Source organism: Melitaea cinxia, chromosome 21, assembly GCF_905220565.1.
Source record: "Melitaea cinxia chromosome 21, ilMelCinx1.1, whole genome shotgun sequence".
Taxonomy (NCBI): Eukaryota; Metazoa; Arthropoda; class Insecta; order Lepidoptera; family Nymphalidae; genus Melitaea; species Melitaea cinxia.
The window spans coordinates 7,745,948-7,773,873 of NC_059414.1; the positions used below are offsets into that span (position 1 = coordinate 7,745,948).

The 27,926-nt window shown below is 32.0% G+C and overlaps 6 protein-coding genes across 6 annotated transcripts; 3 read left to right on the plus strand and 3 right to left on the minus strand.

Moving 5' to 3' along the window:
• The first annotated feature begins 3,094 nt into the window (after positions 1 to 3,094).
• On the plus strand, positions 3,095 to 4,722 carry LOC123664281. Its single transcript, XM_045598873.1, has 2 exons — positions 3,095 to 3,269; positions 3,403 to 4,722. The coding sequence occupies exons 1-2, from the start codon at positions 3,095 to 3,097 to the stop codon at positions 4,710 to 4,712; spliced, it is 1,485 nt and encodes a 494-aa protein (XP_045454829.1). The 3' UTR covers positions 4,713 to 4,722.
• On the minus strand, positions 4,713 to 6,131 carry LOC123663880. The gene is made up of 2 exons (XM_045598526.1): positions 6,034 to 6,131; positions 4,713 to 5,906 (listed from the first exon to the last, which is right to left on the minus strand). The coding sequence occupies exons 1-2, from the start codon at positions 6,102 to 6,104 to the stop codon at positions 4,733 to 4,735; spliced, it is 1,245 nt and encodes a 414-aa protein (XP_045454482.1). The 5' UTR covers positions 6,105 to 6,131; the 3' UTR covers positions 4,713 to 4,732.
• A 10,444-nt stretch (positions 6,132 to 16,575) lies between these two features.
• On the plus strand, positions 16,576 to 17,984 carry LOC123663861 (SAP domain-containing ribonucleoprotein). The gene has a single exon (XM_045598505.1). The coding sequence runs from the start codon at positions 16,758 to 16,760 to the stop codon at positions 17,580 to 17,582; it is 825 nt and encodes a 274-aa protein (XP_045454461.1). The 5' UTR covers positions 16,576 to 16,757; the 3' UTR covers positions 17,583 to 17,984.
• A 29-nt stretch (positions 17,985 to 18,013) lies between these two features.
• On the minus strand, positions 18,014 to 19,266 carry LOC123663859 (S-adenosylmethionine sensor upstream of mTORC1). Its single transcript, XM_045598504.1, has one exon. It carries the CDS (start codon positions 19,012 to 19,014, stop codon positions 18,067 to 18,069), a length of 948 nt encoding a protein of 315 aa, XP_045454460.1. The 5' UTR covers positions 19,015 to 19,266; the 3' UTR covers positions 18,014 to 18,066.
• A 101-nt stretch (positions 19,267 to 19,367) lies between these two features.
• Positions 19,368 to 22,057, plus strand: LOC123664015. The gene is made up of 5 exons (XM_045598644.1): positions 19,368 to 19,583; positions 19,662 to 19,847; positions 19,934 to 20,686; positions 20,754 to 20,985; positions 21,058 to 22,057. Exons 1-5 carry the CDS (start codon positions 19,473 to 19,475, stop codon positions 21,156 to 21,158), a joined length of 1,383 nt encoding a protein of 460 aa, XP_045454600.1. The 5' UTR covers positions 19,368 to 19,472; the 3' UTR covers positions 21,159 to 22,057.
• On the minus strand, positions 21,909 to 23,594 carry LOC123664016 (abasic site processing protein HMCES). Its single transcript, XM_045598645.1, has 5 exons — positions 23,424 to 23,594; positions 23,048 to 23,288; positions 22,729 to 22,929; positions 22,441 to 22,653; positions 21,909 to 22,314 (listed from the first exon to the last, which is right to left on the minus strand). Exons 1-5 carry the CDS (start codon positions 23,441 to 23,443, stop codon positions 22,060 to 22,062), a joined length of 930 nt encoding a protein of 309 aa, XP_045454601.1. The 5' UTR covers positions 23,444 to 23,594; the 3' UTR covers positions 21,909 to 22,059.
• Positions 23,595 to 27,926: the final 4,332 nt, after the last annotated feature.

The following is a 27,926-nucleotide window of genomic DNA, read 5'->3' on the forward strand; positions in this document are numbered from 1 at the left end:
GTAGGAGTCGACCGGCCAGTGGTATAATGACTAGAATTAGGTATGAGTTTTGCCGCCCCCTGGGCGCGCCGCCCGTGTGCGATGCACGATTTGCACGCCCGCTTACGGCGGCCCTGCTCATTGGTAGGCTGCTAGCTTTCAGGTCGGACAACACAAGGCCAAGGATTGTGCGCTCTGTTAGAATGGCCTTCAACGGGCTAGGCGTCAGCATCGATCAGCTGATAAACTAACAGAGCGCATCGACGGCCTGAAGCAGAGAATCGCGGCATGGGGAAAGCGCATTCGCAGGTACTCTGAGAGAGTTGAGCGCTTCCGACAAAATCGCCTCTTCGTGAGTGATCAGAAAAGGTTCTATAGAAATCTGGAGAACCCGATACCGTGCTGTGCTTCCCTAAAACCGAGTACGGTTGACCTCGTCGCCTTCTGGCGCAACATATGGTCAAGGGAGGTGGAGCATGAGGAAGGCCCTTGGATTGCGGCGGTTCAGGACGCATGTGTCATCCCATATATCCCATCCCATTATAACCTCATTTCCTCTTGGTAAATTAATTAAAAATTGTACAAAGCTACCTCCTAGATTCAATATATCTAAAGCCAATTCTGATACCTGGAATCAATTTAGTAATAATGTTGACTTTAAACTTAATCAGAAAATATCAGAAATATCAGTGATTAATGTTATGCACAAATTTTTTTGAATGCATTAAATTGACAGTGCTAATGAAGTATTCATCCGCTGTTTGGAAAAACATTAGAAGATTTAGATCAGCTTATAATACCTCCTCATCTCTAACTTTTCCATCTCTTCTAATAGACGATTTTCTTGATAGAATTTCTCCCCCAACTGTTAATTTCTGTAAACGAATCATCTGAATTAAACTCTCCCTTTTCAATCTCGGAATTAAAGAACGTTTTAGAACATACATCAGATTCTGCACCTGGACTAGATCAATACCATAGTACTCTGTGTCTGTTTATACCATAGTACTCTGACTCTGCGCTCTGTGGACTAAATAGAATTTATTATTCTTTCATTACTCATTTAAATGACACAAGCTTGACATTTTATTTTTGATAAATTCTATTTTCAATCTGGTCACATTCCTTCAAATTGGAAATCACAAATCGTAATTCCAATATTAAAACCTAATAAAGATCCCTCTTCTGCTTTGTTCTATCGTCCTATTGCCCTTTCATCTGTTCTCCTAAAAATCTGCGAAATTCCATAGATAATATTAGTTTACTTACTACTGATATCAGGCTAGCATTTTCTGTTAATAATTCTGTCATTGCAGCATTTTTGGATTTATCTAATGCATAGACAATGTTGTGATCCCAATTCTTAAACAAAAACTTCTATACCTACAGATCCCCCCAAAAATTATTTGTTTTATTATAAATATGCTTAATGATAGATCTATTTTTCTTATTGACGGCGATCAAAAATATTCTAGAGTTCTTTCTAAAGGCCTTCCACAAGGATCCATTTTGAGCCCCATATTGTATAATTTATACACATATGATCTAGACTTAAATATCGATAAAACGATTGAGGTTTTGCAATATGCGGATGATTTATTATTATATGTAAAAAGTAAAAACATTGAATTAGCATGTACAGAGTTAACGACGTCTCTTCATTATTTAAAAAAAAATGGCTTGATGATCATGGTCTAAATTTATCTCCATCTAAAAGTTCAGTGGTTTTATTCTCCCGTATGCGATCAACCACTTCACGTTTTTTACGATGAGACCATTATACCACAAAAACAAGATTTTAAATTTTTAGGCGTTATTATACACAATAAACTTACAGGCATCCCTCTTTGCAATTTTATCGCCAGTAAGTGTGAAAAAAATAATTTACATCATAAGGTGTTTTGCAGGAGTTTGGTGGGGTGCCTGTCCTTTTTACTTGAAACTTGTGTATAATGCTCTCATACGGAGTGTCATGGAATATGGTTCTTTCTTATTAGAACCGGGTCTTCTTTCTGGATTTAAAATGTTAAACAAAATTCAAAATAAATGCTTAAGAATAATTTTTGGAGCAATGAAGTCAATTAACGCTTTACAAATCGAGTGCTGCGATCCCCCGTTACAATTACGACATCAGTATTTGTCTGATAAATTTCTTTTTCGCCGTCTACAGCTTTCCAATCATCCCCTTATTAAAAAAAATTCATCTTTTAGCTTACTTTGTGTCGAATCACCGTACTGGATTCATAAATCCAATCCATATTTAGTCAACAGCTATTATAAGTTCAAATCTCTTTCTGCACCTTTACATCAATCTAACATGCTACCTTTGTTATCTTGTCCCTACGAATCTCTCATTCTATCGCCACAAATATTGAATATGGGTATATCTAAGTCGGATTTTGTAATAGCTAATGAAAAATTTAATACAATTGGCTACTTGACAGTTTTCGGAAAATTAATTTAAAATTTTCCTAGGTTTATTTTATACCTCTTACAACTAATCATCTTTCCAAAAAAGCCTTATTTTATAGAGAAAATCAAAACTTTCATTCAATGATTTTAAATTCGCGCCAAAACTGTCAGTCACGTGACACTTGGGGGCTGTGACGTCATATTTCACAAAACAAAACAATCTAATACGACGCTCTAATCGAGTACATTGCATTGATCTAAATAAGCTCTAACGTGTATATTATTTTGAGTACAAATTTCAGATTTTATAAATAATACCTACTGAAATGACAAGTTATAAGACGTGTGCCGTCCCTATGTGCAAGAGTACGACAATTAAATGTCCTAACTCCTAATAAATTATTTATACACGTCCCAAAATGTCCTAAACGTCGAAAGCAGTGGATACAGTTAACACGCCGAGACCCGCAGTTTACATCTGATAAATCTGCGATTTTCTTTTGTGAAGACCATTTCGATGTAAGTATTAAGAAGAAATGAACTTAACCTGTTATCTTCAGAAAATAAACCTAACCTTTTTGTACCTAAATCAGTGACATGAATAAAAAGTAATTAAATATATTTTTGTGTCTTTTTACAGCTACCTAATGATATGGAAAATTACATTAAATACAGTGTTATGGGTTCTGTTGGTAAAATAAGAATGAAGCCAGATTGTTTGCCGTCAAAATTTCAGTGTCAACCAGACAGAATAAAACGTACTGCACCTCCACAGCCTCGATCAGCTGTAATCAAAAGACGACGTATGGACGTGATGCAAGAAATATTTACTAAGGAAACTGAAATACCATCAATATCAGGCATGACGAGCAATAGCGGTTAGTTCAGTGATTTAAAAATAGATTTGTTTTTCAAGTTTCATCTGTATTAATTACCTAGTTCTTAAGTTGTAGAGCACTTTGGCCATGTATACCTTTACATGTTAGAAATAATATATTTTGATTTTTTTAGATTTTCTTTCTGCTGCCACAAAGGATGACTGCAGTAATTTTCAAGATCAGGCAACACAAGTATGTCCTGAAACAACTGATAAATTAATCCAAGCATGTTTGTCTGCAAAGATTAGAAGCAAGTTTGTACAAACTTCTAATCAAGCTAAGGATAAGAATACTTCCCCTTTAAAGCCTGATATCATGAGCACTGCAACATCACCTTTTAAAATAAAGTCTCAAGTTAAATCTGCAAGCAATACAAACGTCAGGAGAAAATTACTGCTGAGTGAAAAGTTAGAAGTGTCATCATCAAACAGTTCATCGCCATCAAAATATTTACAATCGAATACTGACACTTCACCATCGGTTCAGTCCTCACTTATAATGACAGCAACTAGCAGTGACCAAGAAACTCAAAGTGAATTATTGGAATTAAAAAGGAAAGTTGAAATAGAAAATCTATGCCGTGTGTCTATTGAAAATACTATAAGATTAATTAAGAATAATCCACGATATTATATAGGAATTTCGAAGGATTGTTATTTTTTAATTGACATTATATTAAAACATACAAAGCTTCCTGAAGAACACATATTATTATGTTTGAAAAAAATTAGATTAAATACACCATTTTCTGAGCTTGGAGATCAATTTAGTATGTCTCTATCTTATGCAAGTAAAATTTTCATGAAATCTGTAGTTCTTATTGCAAGTGTATTACATTCATTTATAATTAAACCAAATAAAAGGTCAGTAAAACGAAATTTACCAATGGCGTTTAGACATAAATACCATAATGTTTACTGCATTATTGACTGTTTTGAAATTGAAATACAGAAACCATCAAAATCTGTAGAGCAGGCTTTAACATGGTCAGAATATAAGAAAGCAAACACTGCCAAATACTTGATCAGTAGTACCCCTGATGGTATTATCAATTATATTTCACCTGGATACAGTGGCAGAATAACTGATGTTTTATTAGTACAGAACTGCAGCTTTTTAGATTGTTTAGAACCAGGTATGTCTATACTTGCAGATAGAGGATTTAAACATATAGAAGAACATTTACTGCAAAAAGGAATTCATTTAGAAAGACCTCCAAGTGTTTCATCTAATTGTAAATTATCAAAACAGGAGGTAATTAAAACAAAACAAATAGCGAGTTTAAGGATTCATATTGAGAGAATTATAAGACGTTTGCGAGAATTCTCTATGTTAAAACCTCATTCTTTAATTAATATGAAATTATTGAAATATTTGGACGAATGTGTTGTTATTGCATGTGCATTGATTAACCTACAGGATAGTATAATTAAAAATAAATGATTTTCAAAAATTAAATCTTTTTATTTGGTACTATTATATAATAGTGGATAAACATTTTTTTTCCAGAAAAATTCCAATTTACAGAGTAAATCTATTACATATTCAGAATTGTAATCTAGAGGCACAACATTGATCTCATTATTCGTTTCAAAATTCCATGATGCCACACAGAATAAACACTTTTTTAATCCAGTTAAGTGCATCTGCAGTTGCACTTGTGCGAAGTACTTAGCAGTGACTTGGTTGTTCGAAACATATGTTTTTGAAGTTTTTTCATTTATTGGACATTTTATTTCTAATACAGTATCACCATTCAAAATTCCATCAGGCGATGCTGCTATCATAGGGTATTCTTGACATATGAACAGGCCACACTGAGAAATCTTACCAAGTTGTTCCGTTAATATATTTTTTACGAGATCTTCTAACTTTCTGCCCCTTTTCATAGCTATAGTATCAGGCACTTTTGCACCCATTAATATTGCAATTAATGAGCCATCTGATGTTTTACAGCGAGTCACATCAAATGCTTTTGATGCTGTAATTCTCGCATAGCGAAGCTCATACCATGCTGGACTTTTATGCTGCAGGTATGTTATCCTTTCTGCTTCACTAACATTCTTTTCTGTAAACACTAAACGTATTTTGTTTATAAATTGATTACAGTCATTTTCTGAATTAAATTTGTGACTCAAATTGTGCAATGAGAGCAACTGAACTATGTCATCTTCATAATCAAGCTGATGTTTTAAAATTTGACAATTCTGCAATTTCCTTTTTTTACTTTCTGTTAAAAATTCACAGAATACACTTCCATCCTGTTGGATAAATAAAGAACTGTTATTGCTAGCCATTTCTTTGATTTTCATATATTTTAGAGTGCTGCCCACTTTAGACAGTTTCGATTTCTTCCAATAACATGCAACAGCTGTGCACGATGGCTCCTCACTTCTTCTATGAGTCCACATTAAAAAAGCCACTGCATGTTTGCAGCCACCTTTAGAGGCAGGGCAGTCAGCACACTGGACACTTTGTACTATTCCTTCTTTTTCATCGATGACCATGGACACTGAGTATGGTTGTTGACGAACTTTGTGTTCAGGACAAATTTTGCACTTTATTACACACAAGTTTGCCTTCCGCTTTAGTTGGACATACCCTATAGCGTCATCACCATAAGACTCTCGCGACGATCTGAAATTATAAACATAACCTACATGTAATATAAATTATTTCACAAAATATTAACTGAATATTATATATAACTATCGTCTTTTACAAATAAATTATATACTATTACTTTCTATAAATCAATACTTACACAGAAGTTTTTGCATTCCGAAACTCGGCAGAGCAAAAGTCAGGATTGCATGAAAAATAATTTGCGACCATAAATGAATCCAGTTTAGGCAAATTTGTACTATCAGGTTTTATATAGCCTGACTCCATTTCGTGGATTCTTCTTACGAGTAAAAATCAAAATATTTTTATGTATTTTCTCAGAAAATAGGGAACGATCAAACGATGTCAAACAAGTTTGTGAAATGTGACGTCACACGAGTGTTAATCATGGCTGCCCGCGTTTCGAACCGTGGCCGTCTTGCGTTTCGATTCACTTAGTTTATTTTCCAAAAATAAAATATTAACAATGCATTTTAATGCAAAAAAAATATTGTGTAATTACTTTTTACCCATAAGCTAGCTTATAACATATATTTTATATTTTATTGTTACAACTGTCAAATAGCCAATTATTAACAAAAAATTTAAAAACTTCCACCTGATATTTACTGATGCTTCGAAACATGATGCTAACGGTAGGTGTAGAAATCATTCACCGCCAGTATAATATTGTACAGAAGGTAAAACTCCCACCAGTCTTCTGTTTTTTCTGGAGAGTGCTTTGGTATCTTCAAAACCTTAGAATATATAATATTAGCTAAGCTCAATAACTCAATAATTTTTTGTGATTCACTTAGTTCTTTACAAGCGTTAGAAAAGTACCCGTTTAAAATTAAGCAGCACAATCCCATAATATTCTCTTATGTCTCATATATATATCTCATTTATATATCTATATGCTTATCAAAAACTTAAAATATTTAATTTTCTTGGATTTCTGGTTATTCTGGAATCCAAGGAAATGTAATTGCAGACGTTCTTGCTAATGAAGCGATTTCATGTGGTGACCTTGTTCCATATAAGATTTACTGCTTAGATTTCTTATCAATACCTAAACTCATTTTGACACATCTTAGAAGACATTATGGGAAAAAAGTAGTAAAGAAAAGGGTATTATTATTACTCTTTTCAGCCTGATATTCTATCAAAACCATGGTTCTTCTCAATGAATTTTAATAGGAGGTGGTCTAGTATCTAGTAGTCTAGTATTTCGAGATTGAGCCATTGAGATTGGATTGAGACTTGGCCATAATTGTACACCTGCTCATCTTGCTAAGCTTAAAATTACTAACGACTCTTCTTGTTTGTGTGGTTGTAAAACAAGCGATGGAAATCATTTTTTCTTTTCTTGTACTTTATATAATCCTATCGATTTCCTGAAATCCTTACTAGCATATCAAATCCCTTTTCCAACCTCAATTTCTTGTCTTTTATTTATTAAAAAAAAAAATATTACATATATAAAATAATTTCAAATTATATGTATAATTATTAATAATATAGAAATTTAAATATTTATCACATTAAATATGCAATCACATTAAAATGGCATTATTTGGTTTAGTTTTTATATTATTAGTAGATAAAGTAAAAAAGGGCAGATTCCATACCATCTTCGTATAATTAAAATAATTACCTACTTTTATTAAAAATCAAAATCAAAAATAGCTTTATTCAAATAGGCTCCAAGAGTACTTTCGAATCGTCATTTTACAAATTAAAACTTTAAAAATTAATTATTATTTTTGTAAAAGTGAAGCTACCACCGATTCGGAATGTAGATACTGCAGAGAAGAATCGGCAAGAAACTCCGCAGTTACTCTTTTGAAAATAATGGCTAAGATCTAGATTAGGTAAAACCGAATTAGAAAAACCGAATTATGGGGTTTTTTTGGGTGTGGAGGGTGGAGGGTGTAGGGGAATCTATACAAGGTAACACTGTCACACCTCAAAACCCCATGGTTATGGAGATATCCATGGTTAAAGTTTTGAGGTTAGAAGAAGAATTTAAAGCTATTATAATACCTTTGAGCTCGTACTGTTTGCATTGTGTGACAAATCGACACTTTTAAACAAAATAACGCGTCAGACATAATATTCTAATAAAATTAGTAACATTGCGTGCTAGAATATAGGTTTAGAAATTCGAAAAATACCCAAAACCGAATCGGAGCACCCCACTGTCCACGTGGTCTTGGTCTGTCCTACCCCTAGAGTGTTTTTTTTTTGTGCCGCGGAGGCGCGGAGGGAGGGCAGCCCTCGCCCACCGTGCGAAAGCGCGCGAACGAATGCGTAGAGGAGCGGCTGAACGGAGCATGAGTGAGCGTGCTTTCGCACGCAAGGGCGGAAGGGCTGCACTTCCCGCAGCGCCGGAGCCAAGCGTTCCTCTAACTTTCGAAATTCTTCTTCTAACCTCAAAACTTTAACCATGGATATCTCCATAACCATGGGGTTCCGAGGTGTGATAGTGGTACCAGGGGTAGCGTTCCCCACCCTCTCCCCCCATCCCCCCACGGTCCCGAAATTCGGTTTTACCTAATCTAAAGCTTTACCAAAATAATATATAAACTGTGTTTTAGAACAAAATTAGAAACATGTTGCATGAAATACAGCGTCACTAAGTCCACACATCTTTATCAACTATGTAATGTAATCCTGCACCGAGTAATAAGCTTTATCTATTAATTTTTTTTAATAAAAACTTTACATTTATGTTGAGACAATTCCAAAATCGTTTGTGGTATTTTATTACCATAAAGTTTATTACCATAAAGGGGGCCCTTGACGGTCAGTTCAACTGATCAGTTTAACTGATCAGTTTTACGCGCTCTCCGAAATTTGATCGTGAGTGTAGAACCATCGCTCCAGAGTTTTAACTGACGACGCGCCACGTAAATCCATCCCGGCGCGTCGCGCCGAACTAGGATTGTTGATGAAATATCGATATATCGAAATATCGATATTTATTACTAATACTTTTTTGGACGATATATTGATAGTTCGATATTGAAATTTTAATATCGACACTCGATATTTTGAAGTAAAACTTCTTTACGCACACTTGACTTAGGAAGTAGGCTGGTAAATACGTACTGAGAGTGTTACGAAAAGTGTGATCAGGCGAGGCAAACGGAAGTTGAGAGGGACACATTAGTTAGTGAAAGTAGAAAGAGAGAGAGACTTATGTTTTGTAACGCTTCGTTTTTTTTAAGTAAATTTTTATCATTTTATTTTTTCTCGTCAATTATTTTAACTAGAACATAATGATAAGTTTATTATGTTCTAGTTTAATCCACTAACTTCTTCTAATCTACTGAACTTTATTTACACTACATTATTTTTTAACCGACTTCCAAAAAAAGAGGAGGTTCTCATTCGACTGTATTTTTTAAAATATGTATGTTACTTTAGAACTTTTGACTGGGTGGACCGATTTCGACAATTTTTTTTTTAATCGAAAGATGTTGCGTGTGATTTGGTCCCACTAAAATTTATTTAAGATCTAACAACTGCTTTTGGAGTTATATCTAATAATGCGATTTTACTTGACTACTTTTTCGTCGACCTACGTTGTATTATACCGCATAACTTTTTACTGCGTGTACCGATTTTGATGATTTTTAATTTAATTGAAAGCTGGTGTTTATCATGCGGTTATATTTAAATTTCGTCGAGATCTGATTACAACTTTTGGAGTTATCTTTGATCACGCGTATTTACTTGACTATTTTTTTTTTTTGTCTACCTACGTTGTATTACTTGTCGATGTAGTTGAAGTCGGTTTTTTTTTCGTTTGCGAGCAAAGACTATTTTCTTTTAATTTTCTTATATACTATTTTCTATCATATTTTCTTTTAGTTTGGTTATTTATATACTAGCTTTTACCTGCGGTTTCGCTCGCTTTGAAGCCATTAAATAAGTAGAGAGATCTTATTTTTCGTAAAATATATATATTTTTATATAAAGTATTCTATGTTGCTCTGATACCTCCAAGAATATATATACAAAGTTTCATGATGATCAGTTAAGTAGTTTTTGCGTGAAAGAGTAACAAACAAACACATTCACATTTATAATATTAGAAGTAATTGTCCTTAAACGAAATGTAATTTTCGTAGGCGCTTCTCCACACTAAGAAAAAGAAACAACTTCATCCTTATGGAACAGACATGAAAATATCATATTGCTCTTGAAAAATTTGTCTAATGACTTTTTGTCACAATTTTTGTTACCTACAATACCTGCTGAATTAAAGCAGTATTTATATCAACCAAATATTTCAAAGTCATTAAATGCACTAAAATTTTGGATTGATAGTAAACATTTCACTCTGGTGCTATCGGAAATAGCTGTTGAATATTATTTAATCGAAAAAAAAAAAAATAAAGCTGTTAAATATTCGATTTCTTTTACTACATCTATTGCATTTGCACGAATTACTTCTATAATCAATCTTTTAGTGCCTAATAATCGTAATATTCAAACAACGACGCATATAAAACAACGAGTATTTTTTAAAACTCTTACTGAATATTGGTACACATTGTTTTATTAAAATTGAACAATAATTACTTAGAAGCTTACATTTTATTACACTTATAATTTAATTTGTTTTACAAATATACTGAATTATAAACTGTGTAAATTATTTTTGAGCCGAATTACGGTTGTTTTTTTTTAAACAAAGGCGATTAAATCAAATCGAAAAAAATATCGATATATCGATATTTTAAAAAATATCAACAGCCCTACGTCCAACTGCCCGTTTGTGTGTAATCGTCGTTCCAACCAATCGTGTCATTTTGTTCGCAGCGTCCGCGGTGATTGAGAGTGCACTAGTGTAGTTTTTGTATTTAAAATGTCGGCGACGGTGTCCCCTAGACGAGTCATAGTGACAGAATTTATTAAAAAATATGAAAATTCAGAATGTTTGTGAAAAACAGACGAAAATTCTAAAATTTTTAAAAAAAGTTTTATTTTACACACCTACTATTTCATTGCTTACATAGGTACTTTATTAGATTATAATATAATAACTTTTTTTCTTCTTTTTATTTATTTATGTATTTTTTATGATAGTGCTAATGATAATAATAAATTCTTTATTTTATTATAAGTATTTGAATGTAGACATTTGTATGTGTAACCCAATTTAGATAATAAGTTTCCTTCTATGTATGGGTTGTCTGGAAGAAATGGCTAATTAGCCATAAGTCCGCCCATTGTACTTCACTGTCTGTAACTATCTTTATGCTTTGTTTGTAATATATTTGTGGTGTACAATAAAGTATAAAATAAATAAATAAAATACTATTTTTTTTATACATATTTATATCATATACATACGGTCGTTTCTTCCTACAGTAATCAATGTAATGCTTGTGGTATAGGTAACTGCCGGCTGATATAGATACTTTTTTTTATAAATACATATAAATAAGACTTAAAAATAAATAAATACAATCATAATTAATGGCATTAACGACACCGTGCATGATCGATTAGCCATTGACATACTTATTACAGATGAGGTACAAATAATAATAAAAACTGTTCATATAAAATTATAGATCATTGTAGACTAGTTTATGGCAACAAACAGTAGCCCCTTTAAGAATTAATGTTTCTGCTTCTTAATCAGAATCCATTTTTTTTTTCAACAAAAATAGGTAGTACCTACACGTCCTTTAAACAGCCCGGTCGGACGAAAACTGAAGGGCCGGAGTGACGCCAGTCAATGGGCAAATATTTCAACTGACGCGAAAAACTTATCCGTTGAACTGCCACCTTAACAGGTTGTCATGGAGCAGCCCCAAGACTGGTGATGACAATTAAAGTTACCAGTTATAATTAATGGTTTAGGAAGAGATGAAAATATATCCCCAACTTCATTTAATAGAAGTATGTAAAATATATACAGAAGCAAAACAAATTTTATTTACAATAATAGCTAAAATAGAAATTTCAGGACTATGTATAGAAATGGATACTATATTAAAAGGATAGTCTTTCTTAATTTGAAGAGCTACACCACCATATCCATCTAATTGTCTTCTCTGAAAGTATTGCCACAGCCAACAGGGGTTGAGATATTAGACATTATTTCCTCACCTACCAAGACTAATCTGTTGGAACTCCTCTAATAACAATTATTCTTAAAACGTTAAATGAAGGGACGTATGCTTTAAAGTTATTTTCTGTTATAATACTATTGTTTATAAAGGAGTTGGCATCAAGGTAATTTGTCAAAGAGACAGACATACGGTTTCGACCAATTCTTTTAACACTACCATTAACTACATTATAGATATTTTTTTTTAAAGAAAATTTCCAAAGGTAATTGGGTGCAATATAGTTCCATCATTATCGGAGGATTGAATCTTTTGAATATTTATAATGTAGGGAGGCGTATCTAATTCGTTATAAAGATTTCGACTAATAGTAGAATTTGGTTTACTGCGTGAATCAACAACTACTGGATTATCAGATTGTAAAATAGGCTGCTTTGCCATTGAAGTATTTGTTATGTCTTTACCCTCATCAGATTTATCGGACTCTATACAGCGACATCCAATGTCTTTTTGGTTACCTACATTTTTTTCTTTTCCTTTTATTGCAATTTTTGCATATTTTATGTAATCGACCACGTTTTAACTGTTTTTTCGATGATTGGTCAGTGTCAATGCTAGAATCATCGTATTCTACGGTGATATAACTACCAGGTTCGGGAACTTTGTATGTTCCCCGGGGATCGGGTGGATCATTCATTTTAAAATATAAAAAAATAACTTACCAACAAAGACTGCTAACTAATTATAATATATACAAACTAAATTAATAAAAAAATACTATATAAAACTGTTCTGAATGAACAAAATAGAAAAAACAATTAATAAATGAAGAATACAAAAAAAGACAAGCGCGCGCCTTGAAATTTCCCGCCGTTTTCCATCTACTAATCAGTGTGGCCAACCGTACGATTTAAATCGTATTTATGCGACCTTTTTGGCTCTTGTACGATGTACGATCAAGTAATCGAAATCGTATGCAAAATGTACGATTTTTTTCAAATCTTATACCCATCATCATAACGAAGGAAAAATAGATGACAATTTAAATTAATTTTTGATATTATAAAAAAAGCAACATTGATTTTTAATTAAATAATTTAAGGTGAGCAATTTCAAAGCACCACGTAGTTGAATATTGAGCTATTGAAAATGTATCGATTATTTTTTTTTTTATTTTTTTTATTACAAATATCATTATGTTGCTGGCTGGGGTGGGGTAGGTGAACTTTGTTGACTGCAAAATATATTAAGGATGCTGGATCATGTATCGACTACAAGCCATCTGACGAAATGTTACGCAAATTAAATTTAGCTATGCACAAAATAATAAATACTTCCACTCCTGCATCTGCTGCTGCGCCTAATGACTGATAGTAAAAAAAAAAAATATAAGTAATACAATTTTTTGTTAAGTCCATTACATTGTTAATTAGTTTCATTTGTTTTAAATTTGAAGGTTATTTTTAACTGACTTCAAAAAAGGAGGAGGTTCTCAATTCCAATGTTTTAGAATATACCGATGTAACTTTCCTCATATCTAAAAATATATAAATTATGAATGTTAAAAGTTGATTCATGTTCCTTAAATGATAATTATTGATTCAAAATTATAATGATATTCCGTTTGAAAATTATTTTCGTTATTTATCGTTGTGTCCATTTGTTATAAGTATTCTTTGACGATTCGCAGGAAAGTGGATATAAGGTGCCAATCAAACCACTAATTGCAAATTCATGCGACGTTTCGATCCTTTATTGGACCATCATCAAGCATCTTTACACGTAGCGGTCAATCGACATCTCTTCATTATAGTTCTTTTATTATATAAGATTCTAAATCCAAATGCATTATATATTATTTCTAAGTTACGTTTAAAGATGTATTATATGAATTTTGAAAATTTATACTAAAACATTTAAATTTAAATAGGTAACAATATGCACAATTTTAATATACAGAATGGGGATGACAATACGACAAAAATTGATAACACAGGTAATACTAGTTTATAGGAGTATTTCAAAACCATCAAAAAAGTTCTAACGTCAAAAACAAAAAAATGATTTTTTCAAACAAACTAAATAAGAAAAATATAATAAAATTATACTACAACATGTGTGACTATAGGTTCACTGACCTGTTATGACGCGCGGTGACACAACGAACTACTACGAACTAGGTACGTTGGTTTGTTTGGTCGGTCATTGTAGGTTACTAAATTTCTAAATTCTATCTAAAATAATTATCTTCTTATAATTTAATTCATTAATTTTGACACGATGTCGCCATTAGTGGCCATATTTTTTAATTTATTAAAAGGTCTAATAATTCTATTTTTTGACTCATCAACTGTATTTACGTCTGTTGAGTACAAGTCGTTTGTTACAAAACTTCACAGAAAATGCGGGATTAAGCATTGATCTTCCCGTATCCTCTGAAAAGCATTTGAAATAGTGCGGCCATCGGTTGGGCAAATACGGGTGTTCCCATATCTCTCCCGGTACTTCTGTATTGCTAAATTAGCCTTGCCGTGGCATTCTCCGTATACAAAAATCATGTACTCCGAAGCTGTGTAATTATAACGTGGCATTGTAAATAAAATAAAAACTATTCTTACTATTAACACTAGCGCCTAATTTCGCACAATTCACCTAATAACTATTAAACTAGGCATTAATTCTACGTTAATGTTCTTGTCACTATAAAAATAAAGCGTTAAAATATCGCACAATCACTCCAAGTCTTTCGAGATAATCCAATAATTAATTAAACCAAACAAAACTCGTGCGCATATGTAGAAAATTGACAAATCAACGCGTATGACATCAAGAAACATGAGTACCTAAATAAACGGCACAGAGACCACTGGCCGCTTGTCGCGTACGCGGCAACTCAGGGAAAAACCAAAAACAGGTTATAACATGTTTTGTTTACGCTAGCCTACGCACCAGGGCTGACAGATGTACGATTTTAATCGATACGATTTTTTTTTTAAATATTTACTCATGTACGATCGCTAGACTAAAATCATACGCAAAATGTACGATTTTTATATTCCTATTACCTGGAAGCATTTCATAATTAAAGAAACATCATTCACCGGCAAGCTTGAATTTCGTTAATTTCCCTTACTTGAATGAACCTACCACTTTTATATGAATGAGGACTCTTTGAAAAATCATATAAAGACTGTATTTGTTTGCTTTCTAATGAAACTTATAATTGCGACTTGAAAAAAAAATACATTTTGAAATAAAAAACAATTTGAAAATTATAAAACACTGGCTCAATTTGCTTTAAATTTGTTATGTTTTCCCCATTACAGTGCAATCTGTAATGTGAACGAGAATTCAGCGAAGTTAATTTAATCAGAACAAAACTTAGAAACAGTTTATCCAATGATACCCTTAAGGGCACATTATTAGCCTAGCAATTAATAAGAAGAAACGAAAAGCATACGAATTTTAAGCCAACAAATTATTTTGTTAAAAAATATGACCACAGAAAATTTTGTATGAGTGTGACAAATTTTTCTAGCAGCCCTGGCACAGCCAGTTGTCCTTTACACCGTTAGACGTTCTCAGGGTCATTGCAACACACGTGCCACGTTGATTGTTTTTTTCAGCTGTTGCAAGATTTAATATTTTATTGTAATAACGTGGTATTTTATTATTAATAATTGTTGTTATTGTTATTTGTTGTCTTTATCGCATTTGTTGAACTGCTCGAGCAAAAGTTTCGCGAATATTTTGATCTTGAAATAAATATAGACAATTAAAATACTTAAATTTATTAAATATTGTTGATATACCATGTGTGCTCCCCGTGATATTACCTACTTGCAAAAACTATGTTAGATTCAGAATTTAGATTTTCAGAATTTAAAATTTAAGCATTAAAAGAAACAATAAATTTTTAAAAAACAAACAATTATAAAAAGAAAATTATTAGAATCATACTGAATATTAAAACTATTTAACAAATGTTTTTAATATGTCTTAACACAACACTGACCTACCAAAATAGATAACAATTTTGCACGTTTTTAAATTACGCGTACGCGTAATATTATGTTTGTACCGATGGCGCTCAAAGGATCGTTAACCTGCGGGTGACCGTTTATTAATATTATACAAAACGTAGTAATTTTAAAAAATGAAAAATCATATTTTTTGACTAAACTACTGGATGTATTTTATTGATTTTTTGTATGTGGGCTTGGAATATCATTACATATACGATGTCAAAGTTATTGTCGTATTGTCATCCCCACCCTGTATAACATTGAAGAAAAATACATGTAGAAAAAATTTAAATAGGAAGAAAGAAATTATAAAAAATATATATATGTAAAGATGCAGTTCAATAGTCAAGTTCTGAGAATTTGATGCCTTGAAAATGTACAAACCAAAAAACCTAATAACTTTAAATTGTGGCACCTTATGTCCACTTTCCTGCGAACCGTCATAGAATAATTATTTTCGTTGTTTTATTGAAATTTTATTACGTACCATTTTTTTTTCCTTGAAATGTTAGCAAAATACGATCTTTTCTAGTATATGGTACGATCTTCTGTAAAATAAAGTTGGCAGCACTGCTACTAATTTTCCTAAATTCGGATTGGCAACACTGGTAATAAATTTGTTTCTTTGAGAGCGAAGGACTCGAATCCAGCTCTCAATAAATAAATAAAAATTGTTTCTTTGATTTGTTTCATGTTAAGTTGTGATATCATTTCGGTGAATATCTATTGCTCTGCTTTTGTATTTGCTTAAAGTTATTGTGTTTATTATGGCTGATTCTACAATGAACGATATAAGTAAAATGAAGGTAGTGGATTTACGAAAAGAGCTGAAATCACGTGGTTTATCTTACGCTGGGGATAAAGCAGAACTTGTAGCAAGGTTGCAAGGGGCTATATCTCAGGATGATCATGGTGATATTAATTTGGACTCCGATGAAATAGACTCCGATGGGGTGTTAGAAGATGAAGACGATAAAAGTCAAAATGACATTCTTGATGATACCGCGGTTGATACGCTAAACGAGGAACTTGCACTTGAAGAAAGTTCACCCGAAAAACAGTCCGTTGATCCTAAGCCACATAGGATCCTCAAAAGAAAAATGACAAGTGAAACACCTAAACCAGCAGAAAATAAAGAAGCCGGTGCTAAGAAAATTATTTTGAATAGGACATCAATATCTGTAAGTAACAACACGACAAACGCTTCAAAACCAGCAGAAGAAGAAAAAAAAGATACAGAATCAGCAAGTAACACCACGTCAGACAGAACAGTTACTGGAAAAATAAAAATAACTGCTGATACAGATCCTAAGACAAGGCTGGAAATGCGTGCGAAAAGATTTGGTTTACCCGTTAAGATGACCGATGAACAAAGAAAGGAAGCTAGAAAACAAAGATTCAACCAAAATTCTGTTTCAACTAATGACTCATCCATTAATGTGTCTAACACTGGATCATTAGCAGATAACCTGGAGAAACTCAAAAAACGGGCTCAAAGGTTCGGTCAATCCGTATCGGCAATCATGACCGACATTGAAAATAAAGAGAAATTGGAGAAACGAAAAGCCAAATTTGGAACAGTCAAAACATAATCATACAATTTTTTGGGAAAATACTGATATTTTGTGCATATTGCACTTGTATGTAAAGCATTTAAGGATTCTTTTATTACTAATACTAAGGTTAATGTAAGAGTAATGCTAAATAAGTATAATTTAAGGGATTATTCAAAAAAAAAAAATTTTTTTTTTTCTTAGTTTTATTAAAAAATTGTTTTGTGTTATCACAATGATTTTTGTAAATTTCATAATGGTATTCCTTACGACTCAAGAAGTGGATGAACCATTAGTTGACTCAATGAGATTTTTCTCAACATTAATAAAAGGTTTTAAGTTAATGTTTATTTAAGGTTTTAAGGTAATAATCAAAACTGTTTTAATAGCTGATGTAACATAGATTGCTGTTAATGAAATAAATAAAAAAAGACAATAAAATTTTATTTAATATATAAATAGTAGATGGTAAATATCAAACAAAATAAATTTATTCTTAACAATAAATAAATAAAAAAAAACTTCAATTACTAAATGGAAGTTCTGAAAAGTCTATAATATCATTATTTACATTATCAAATTTTATGATTTCTTCCGTTCTTGAAAAATCTTGTGGTATGTTCAAATTACCATCCATAAAAGGCTCCTTATGTAATGTAGCCCATCTAATAGTAATCTCTTTAAGCAATGACTTCCTGAACACCATACAATGCATGTGCCTTAATTTTTCATATTTAATTCTAGAAAACCCTAAAGTAGCTAAAGTATACCTCCAACATTTCATTATCTTACTATTAGCGCCAACATGCTTTGAATCAGGAGTACTTATTACTAAGATACCACCAACTTTCAATAATCTATAAGCATTCTGGCAAGCAGTGATTCTCATTTCTGATGTAGGAATGTACTCTAACAGAAAACAAAAAGTTACTACATCAAAACTATCTTCTTGGAGTTGTTTTACTTTATCCTCAGTTATTATAGTATCTGTTCCAATTGATACATTAAGAAAGTCACATTCCATAACATGTTCATTGGCAGGACACAGGTCGATAGCTAACACGTCTAGGTATTCATATATTTTGAAGGGATTGTAGCAACTGCCCACATCAATAAGTTTGAATGGTTCGGAAAAATTTTCTTTTATATTTATTGTTATACCGATTTTTTCACCGATTTGCACTTCTTTCAGAGAGTATTTTTCAAAAGATTTATTAATAAAGTAGTCATATGAGAAGTCTGCTGACCATTTAATTCGGGATAATGCAGAACTATCATCTTTGGAGGAATTTTGTTCCCAATGAGTAGTAGCTAGCTGTTGCATACATTTTGCATATGTGATTAGGACGTCTCTGTTACTGCAGTGATCACGCCACGCTCTATCACCTCCTACAGCAGTTGACGCATATCTTAGAGTTGAATGAACAGTTTTTAAAAATTGAGCCAATTGCTTGTGTTCTTCACTTGCCATATTATTTTTTCTTGTTACTTTAACAAGATAGCATTTAAAACTTCAAATTAAGATAAAAATTTAAACAACAATATTTATAAGCGATTTTCGATAAATTGGTATTATCCGTTGTGATGCATAACTTCACAGTAATTTGAAACAAAATTATTTGCGAGTCTTATGCCTGTTTTAAGTACAAATTAATAACCTACGTCATAAATTAATAAACTTGTCTCCTTGGTATTTTGGATTGTAAGCTGTCGACTGTCGAGTTTTCTCACCTCAAAACTGTCAAGTTACTTGACTGATTGATTGATTGATTGATTGATTGATTGGTGTTACTTGACTCAAGTACAAGCAATATGTTTTCTTTCCTATTTGACATTTTTTAAAATGACATTGACACCTGGTCCGCCCTTGTTGTTGTATTTTTGTTTAAAAAACATTTATAATTTTACAGTTGATAGTAAACAGAAGCTATGGAAGATTGGGAATCAGACAACATTGTTGAACAGTGGATACGAGAAAACGATGATACGTTTATGTCATTGCCGACTATAGAATGTAACCCGCATCTTCTCATATCAAAAGTAAGTTCTTTTTATTTTGTAATCTTTTTTTTTTGTGTGCTTATCCTACATCCTTTTATAATAAATGTTATTTATTAGGTTCGTAAACATTATATGGAATATTTAATCAAGCTACTATCTGTTAACTATGAAAGCAACCAGAAACTCTTCAACAAAAATGTCTATCTACCAAGTGCTATTTGGAGATGCGCTAAAATGATTGAGATGTCTGCAGCACAGGCGTCGATGGTGGTGCAACTGTATCGAAAAAATATTTCTAATATTGTAAGTTGTTAAATAAATTAATCATGCATGTATCAATAGAATAGGTGTCAAAGAATATAAATAATTTCCTCTTTTTCTTTTAAAAGGTAAAAGATGTTAAAAGCAATACAAAGGAAAAATTGCTTTATGAAAAGTTGTATGACTGTCTGCATCATACACCTGAAAATGAAAAGAAAACACAGACTACACTTGAAAAAATGAATGATTGTAAATGTAAATGTTCATGTAACCAAAGAAAATTAAAAAATGTATGCAATCCACAAAAATATATGTATAAAAATCTATCTAGTAATAATAAAAGTAATGTGTGTAAAAGTTTGGACCAAAACATAAACTCTACAACATTAAAAGCACTGTCAGAAATAAAATCTGATATAATACCTAATACAAACTGTGATACATCTCTGCTGAAATTGAATGAAAAAGCAACTGAGGCATTACAAAATTCAGATGAATTAATGCAACAACTTGAAAAACTCTTCCAAGACGATCCCAATGATGATGATTTATTTGATGGAGCTGTTAGTGAAACAAATAATACTGCATTTATCAAAGAAAATAAACAAACAGATGAGTTCACAAGTAATCCAGAAAGTATACTATATTCACAAAATGAAGATTTAAATAACAAAGAGCCACAAAAAAAGTGTTTAGATGAAAGGCTAGCATTATTAAGTGGTATTTTAGTATATAATACAGAGAATTCTCAAGATTCTGGAAAAAATCAAAGCAAGAAAAGTCGACCGAGTAAATGGCTATGTGAAGAATACTTTCAGAAAGTTAAACTGTTTGAATTGCTTGACCAAATAAGAGACTGTGATCGAAATAAACTTATGAGGGTGAGCCTAAAAACTTGTTTACCTCTGGTGTTTAAAATTTAAAAATGCATTAAGCTGTTCATTTCAGATTAAAGCAATGCTAGTAGAGCTGTTTGGTGAAGACAGTGATGATGAAGGAGTTGTTTCACCTCTAGAAGAGAGTCCGGAGTTTGTTATTAGCTGCAAAGAAAGAATTACACCTTGGGTTGTTAAAATACTTACACCATATTATGTTAATGGTCGAATAAGAGGAAAAGCTCTCTTTAAATCCTTAGCTAAGCATTTAATAAGGCTAGTTTACCAATGTAGTAAATATCCATGTAAGTATAAATCTTAGTATTTATCAAAATTGAACCTTAATATAAACATATTCATGGAAAATATTGTTTCAGATGAATATGAAGTAAAAAGTTTCGTACACGACTTCTTAAAAAGCCACAAAATGATTAGATGTGAAGCTGATTTCAAAGAATTTAAAATAGAAAATGTTTAAAATGCACTGTGCCAGATTGCCTTTATATAAAAAGACATAAACTTTAATTTTTTCTACTAAATCTCTTAAACTCATTATTAGCAATTCATAAGTATACCGCCGTTATTAGATTTTTAAACAAATAACTGGTTTCATTTTATTTGTGTTTCTTATCATTTTTTTATAAGTAAGGTTATAAGCTTTTTGCATCAGGTCTCCGACAACAATCTCTGTAAAATTGAAATTATCATCAAACTACAAATAACGATAGGGGCAGATTTCGATTGAATAACTATTACTTAGATGCAATCAGTTCGTCAAACCTAGTTGCCCAGACAGGCTAGCCAGTTTTGAGGTATGTTTGGTTAAGAAGGTCTGGTTGGGAAGGAAATTACTACTAACTTATTTTATGATTGATTTTAATAGCTGATAATGATTTAAATGAAAATATAATTCAACTCATTTTTGATGATAATTAACATGTGGCAGCTTTAAAATCAATTGTAGCTTACAGCGACCAAAGTTTATTTTAATAGAGCACAGCCAAATGAACCTGATGTGAACACCGCCGCTAGTATTAAAAAGTCTTATGATTGTAGAATAGTGAAATAAAAGTGATATATATTTTCATTTTTTATAGTTTTGCTTTAGACCACAATTATAGCTCTTGTAGTTCTTACATAAATAGTTATAGAGAGCAAGAATATATTGCTCTTAGACTTAGTTATAAATAGGTGTTAAAAGGTTAAATAGTTGCACAAAAAAATAACATTTAATATGTATTTTTTATTTAACATCAATCAAATATGGAAATTTCGTATTTGAACCAGTACTAGTGACACATGTAAATATTTAAATTAATCATCCAAGAAATTGATTAGTTTGATGTTCAACATTTCCTCAAATAAATGATAACATAACTTTAGTGTTTTACTTTTTTACATTCCTTATTCAATAAAGAGTCTTCACTTGATTTCCGTTTTTCACTTTTAGCAAAAAATGCAGTTAAATTTTTTTGTGTGGATTTATTTTTACATGTTACTCTTTTATTGCATTCAGATGATTTATTCCTGGAATTATTGACTTCTGTGGATACTTGATGCCAAGACAAAATTTTAACAGGTCTCAGGTAAGAGAGGGCCAGGTTAGAATTTACACTTTCAATGTCAAGCCATGCCTAAAAGAAAATTAATAAGATTTTTGTCAAGGACCTTAACTTTATAAAAGTATAAAAAGACATGCTCCTAAACACTGAAATAAAAGAAAAATTAACATTAACTATTACAAAAATCACTGCCCTTACATCTATTTGTTCTTGGTTATCTAAAATAGCAGGCATTCTATGATGAAGCCAATTTAATGTACTGTTTGATTCCATTGTTATCACAGAATAAGAGTATATTATTGTGCTTTCATTTCGCCACACATGGTACAGCCCAGCCATATGTAGCAGTTTAATTCCTTTCCAACCATCAACCTCGTTAAATTTATTGTTCCAAGTTTCTGGATCATCAACCTGAAATATTTTTTTACTTCTCAATACTATAATCAGTAGGAATATCTTTAGTTGTTTTTTTAAAACTTTATTTACCTGAATATTGTCATCTTGTGGTGCATATATGTAAAATGGTTGCTTTGCTTTACTCTTAATAGTAGTTTGCCATTCATAAAATCCTTCTGCCACAATGACACATCTACCTCCACTAGTCAATATTGGATTGTACAACTTTGAAGTTTTAATAGTCTCAATGCGGCAGTTATTTGTGCTGAGCTTATGACTTTTATAGTCACCCTGGATTATTTATCTCATTAAATAAGACTACAGAATCTTAATTATTTTTATCTGTTAAACTTTTACCAATATCAAATTTAATTTATTAATGAATAATGAAAATAATTGAAAGGCTTACTTTGTGCCATGGAGGAATTATTCCCCACATCATGGGCTTCAGAATTCTACTTGTTTTAACACAACCCTTATCTCCTCTGGCCGCAATCAAAACAGGTGTAACATCAGTTGGAGCAATGTTATAAGAGGGAGCATATTCTTTTCCATCATTGTGTTCATGTATCCAATCAGGCTTTGTAAATGAATTTCCATTTTTCTCTTTGTAGCCACAAGCACACCGGACTTGGTCTTTGTCAAGTGATCTATTACAAAAACCTATATTTGATCATTAAACCAATGGGGCTAATTTTAATTATTTGTTTTTAAAAAATGGTCCATTTAGGTACAATACACTAGTAATTATAAAAGTAATAAAAAATCAATTTTAAAATACATACAAAGCAGTTCGTCCACACATAATTTAATTTTGTCACAAATTCTACCCGCTCTTACTTAACGGCAATATTTCTAGTTATCTTTTTCTATCAGCTCTATTAATTAGACATTTTAGCAAGATATCTGACCACTGATAAATATAATATTAATTTCTTCGTGATACTATTATCATATTTATTGTATATATAATGTACTCTGTGATATTTATTTAGCTGTAAGTATTTTAATCAGTGTTGCAAAAGTGTAAAATAAAAAATCGGTATATTTGGCTCCGAAAAATCGGTAGAAATCGGTAGATTTTTACTCGGAGTAAAACAAAAGTATTTTATGTCAATAATGCGTTCATTTATTTAAATTTGTTCCGTTAAATTAAATCAAATTCTTTATTTGCATGAATATAGTTAATACATAAGGTGTTATTAGTTACAATGTCTCATATAATCTACCTTAAATGGCGTGCAAATTTATATTCCATTTATAATTATAATTATTTTACATTACAGAAAAAGAAAGTACTCAAAAGCAATACGTTTTATCACTAAGAAAGATTAATTATAGAAGTAGTCCATACAAGCATCATAAATACAAACAAATCAAAGATAATAATTGCATAATTTAATTCTTCGCAGCAACTGCTAAATTGCTAATAATGAAACAGATTATTAGTATTCCCGACTTCCCGTGGTGCGATAGAATAGCACGTTGCCGCGAAAGAAGTATGAATTAGCGATGAATTCGCTTAACACTTCACAAAATTTCGCAACTACATTTGTTAAATGCGAATTGAATCTTCCCATATCAATAATGAATCCGAATACTGATTAACTGAGGTAGGGCACAGCAGGAATTTCCTGCTCAAAATATGGAGCAGCCCGACTGGGGTAGTACCTCGATCTTACAGAAGATCACAGCTAAATAATACTGGTTTCAAGCAGTATTGTGTTCCTGCTGGTGAGTAAGGTGACCAGAGCTCCTGGGGTGATTGGGGATTGGGTCGGCAACGCGCTTGCGATGCTTCTGGTGTTGCAGGTGTCTATAAGCTACGGTAATCGCTTACCATCAGGTGAGCCGTACGCTTGTTTGCCGACCTAGTGACATAAAAAAAAATACTAATCCTAATCCATCGATACAATGCAAAAATAATCCATCACTAGTCCTATACCTAATTCAAGAAACAAACCCGAAGAAAGTTATCTTCAGGGATTTTCCCTTGTATACTCACCAGACAATAATAAACTCTATTATAATTTGATGTGTTAGTTCAATTTGTTTTAACACACTGCGGATTTGAACGGTTATATTCGACGTGGTGGGTAGAATTTTGGGAAGTCCCCGTGCATTGATTTTGTGTTACCGTTTTCTTTTAGTTATATTTTTTTTTAGAAAATTATTTTACATTAGTTGAAAATTCAAAAATTCGGTAGATAGCACTGCTAAATCGGTATATCGGTAGACAAGGGCCAAAATCGGTAGATCTACCGATAAATCGGTAGCTTTTGCAACACTGATTTTAATTTTTAATTGGCTTTGGTGTCGTGCAGAGTGACCAGATTTATGCCAGATTTAGTAGATTTCTACTTTTTTGGTAGATTTCGAGGGACCGATAATAGTATCTATACTCTGTTTTTTTTCGCTACGGACTAAATTGACACATGCAAATGTCAATTTTCGAAATAATGATACCAGCTTTTAAGTAATAGTACTGTACTACGAAACCGGTTTTATGAATCGTAATTTTTTAATTTGCCCACATAATTTTATTATTATTATTATTTGACGAATCTTTTAAAAATCATGGTAACTATGGAGCATCAGATAAAAAAAATATATTTTTTATTGTAATTACTCATTATACGGAGTAAATACAACAATTATTTATTTGTTGTTGAAGAATACGCAATAACAAGCTAGAAATTGGTCGATAGACTGTAGCTAATGCCATAAAAAACGAAAACACGGTGCTATTTTGAATACACGGCATTCGCCCTTCAATCTCTGAAGTGTTCGAATGCGCCCGTTGTCGTATGCGATTTAACGTGTTATTTGTTTCCTTTTCGTTGAGTTTGTTTGTTTTGTTTTTTTTTATTTCTTATGTTTTGTTATTTTGTTTGAGCCATATATAATGGACGCTCAGCCTTCAACTTTGTTGCGTAAGCGCGATGAAGAAAACTTTTCGCCAAGAAAAAGACAAATGCATATATCTTTCGCCGAAAGTGAAAAAACATGATAATTAACGCGTACAAATAAGTATACACCGAAAAGAGAACAGAATCTCCAACCTAAACGCTGAAGAAAAACTAATGTGTTTTAAAAACTGCTGAAATTTTAAACATAGCCAGGAGTTCGGTATACAAAGTGCTCAAGAATAATGAGAATTTGAGCATTCCAAAAGTTGCACATAAGGCAAATTATAAAGAGAAACTGGTACCTCCGGTACTATTGCCACCCTTTGGAACCCCATGGTTATGCAGATATTATGGAGATATCCATGGTTAAAGTTTTGAGATTAGAAGAAGAATTCCGCAGCTTTCACACTTTTATTTCACATTTCACATGTTATTTTCGAACAGGAGTACGTAAAACTGATCTTGACTGCAAGATCAATAAACGATACGAACTGACATAAACGACATACGACCACTTTCAATATTCTATCTATCTCTGAATTTACTTACTAGAGATATAATTTTGACGTGAGCTCCATAGAAGGTGCGTCAAAAACCTATCACTAAGAGGTGAAACCAGAGATAGATTGACTATTGAAACAGCCGTATAGACAACATAGACTGAGATAGATAGTTCTCCATAACCATTGGTTTCCGAACGATGGCAATGTTACCTAGTATAGTTCCCCATCCACCCTCCACCCTCCATTCCTCAAAACCCCATAATTCGATAGTTCTTAATCTGAAAGATAGCATTAATTTGCATGTGATTACTAAGATTAATAAATAATTAAAAAAATAAGTGTTTCATTTATCATATCTATACACTAGCCATACATGTACATATATAGGTACGCCTATAGGTACATTACGGTTGTCGCCACATGCTAAAGTTTTTAAGACACATTTTTGTAATTATTGCTGAAAAACGATACTAAATTGTAAATTACGTAAAGTTCCGGTAGTGGCATATCACTATTAATGATTCGCAAAAAACTAGCAACACAGCTTATGTCAATTTAGTCCGTAGCGAAAAAAAACAGGCTATAGTAGGTAAAAAATATTTGGTATATTTTGGTAGAAATCACACTTATCAGCTATTCTGGAACTTTTTTTTCCTTCATATGGCAAACCTCTCGAAAAAATTCGGACTATTTTCCTTTTTAACCGACTTCCAAAAAAGGAGGAGGTTCTCAATTCGACTGTATTTTTCTTTTTTTTATGTATGTTACTTCAGAACTTATGACCGGGTGGACCGATTTCGACAATTTTTTTTTTATCGAAAGGTGGTGTGTGTCAATTGGTCCCATTTAAATTTATTTGAGATCTAACAACTAGTTTTCGAGTTATATCTAATAATGCGTTTTTACTTGACGCTTTTTTCGTCGACCTACGTTGTATTATACCGCATAACTTTCTACTGAATATACCAATTTTGATAATTCTTTTTTTGTTGGAAACGAGATATCCCTAGTTTGGTACCATGATAAGGAAACCAGGATCAGATGATGGAATCCCAGAGAAATCAAGGGAAACTCTTGAAAATCCGCAATAACCTTTTACTGGGTGTACTGATTTTAATAATTTTTAATTTTATCGAAAGCGGATGTTTAGCATGTGGTCACATTTAAATTTTATCGAGATCTGATAACTACTTTTTGAGTAATCTTTGATAACGCGTAGTTACTTGACTATTTTTTCATCGATCTACGTTGTATTACTCGTTGATGTAATTGAAGTCGGTTTTTTTTTTCGTTTGCGAGCAAACACAATTATCATCGAATAGATTGTAACTATCTTTTTCTAATATTAATTATTCGAGAAGGAAAGCTATTAGGGGAATTCCAAATGCATTGAAAAAAAAGGTGATTAGGTAGGTTAATCTTTAATTTTTATTCTTTTCGTAACCATTCGTGCCGTGAGCCAGTGATGCAAAAGTTACCGATTTATCGGTGTAACTCCCGATTTTGGTGAATAAATACTGATAAAACAATTTTATGGTATAATCTGCCGATTTACTAGGAATGTAAGGGCTTCCCAAAGTTACCAATTCGAATTCGTGTAGAATAGGTTAAAGATGCTAAGAAATAGGGCTTTCAAATCAAATTAATGGACTCAAACAGCTTTATGACAATGTAACCCAACATAAAGAAGAATGACCATAACTCGATCACAATTTAAGAATACGTATTTTTCTGTAGATTTTAATTTTAAGTAATAAACTTTGATTTAGTAATTTATGGTATTTTCTTTGTTCATCTTATTGTTTTATTGTTATAATCAAGAGAAAAATATTATGCTTCTTTGTTATAACACAACAGCGAAGAAATGTAGTAATAG

Bases quoted from the DNA above. Each gene is read 5' to 3' on its own strand.
- LOC123663880 (XM_045598526.1), bottom strand. From the start codon at position 6,104: ATGGTCGCAAATTATTTTTCATGCAATCCTGACTTTTGCTCTGCCGAG. The intron at 5,907-6,033 runs GTAAGTATTGAT...TTATAATTTCAG, and splicing joins CGGAATGCAAAAACTTCTGT to ATCGTCGCGAGAGTCTTATG.
- LOC123663861 (XM_045598505.1), top strand. From the start codon at position 16,758: ATGGCTGATTCTACAATGAACGATATAAGTAAAATGAAGGTAGTGGAT.
- LOC123664015 (XM_045598644.1), top strand. From the start codon at position 19,473: ATGGAAGATTGGGAATCAGACAACATTGTTGAACAGTGGATACGAGAA. The intron at 19,584-19,661 runs GTAAGTTCTTTT...GTTATTTATTAG, and splicing joins CGCATCTTCTCATATCAAAA to GTTCGTAAACATTATATGGA. The intron at 19,848-19,933 runs GTAAGTTGTTAA...TTCTTTTAAAAG, and splicing joins GAAAAAATATTTCTAATATT to GTAAAAGATGTTAAAAGCAA.
- LOC123664281 (XM_045598873.1), top strand. From the start codon at position 3,095: ATGAAGCCAGATTGTTTGCCGTCAAAATTTCAGTGTCAACCAGACAGA. The intron at 3,270-3,402 runs GTTAGTTCAGTG...TGATTTTTTTAG, and splicing joins AGGCATGACGAGCAATAGCG to ATTTTCTTTCTGCTGCCACA.
- LOC123664016 (XM_045598645.1), bottom strand. From the start codon at position 23,443: ATGTGTGGACGAACTGCTTT. The intron at 23,289-23,423 runs GTATGTATTTTA...TTTTTGTAATAG, and splicing joins ATGTGTGGACGAACTGCTTT to ATCACTTGACAAAGACCAAG. The intron at 22,654-22,728 runs GTAAATAAAGTT...AAAATATTTCAG, and splicing joins CACAAGATGACAATATTCAG to GTTGATGATCCAGAAACTTG.
- LOC123663859 (XM_045598504.1), bottom strand. From the start codon at position 19,014: ATGGCAAGTGAAGAACACAAGCAATTGGCTCAATTTTTAAAAACTGTT.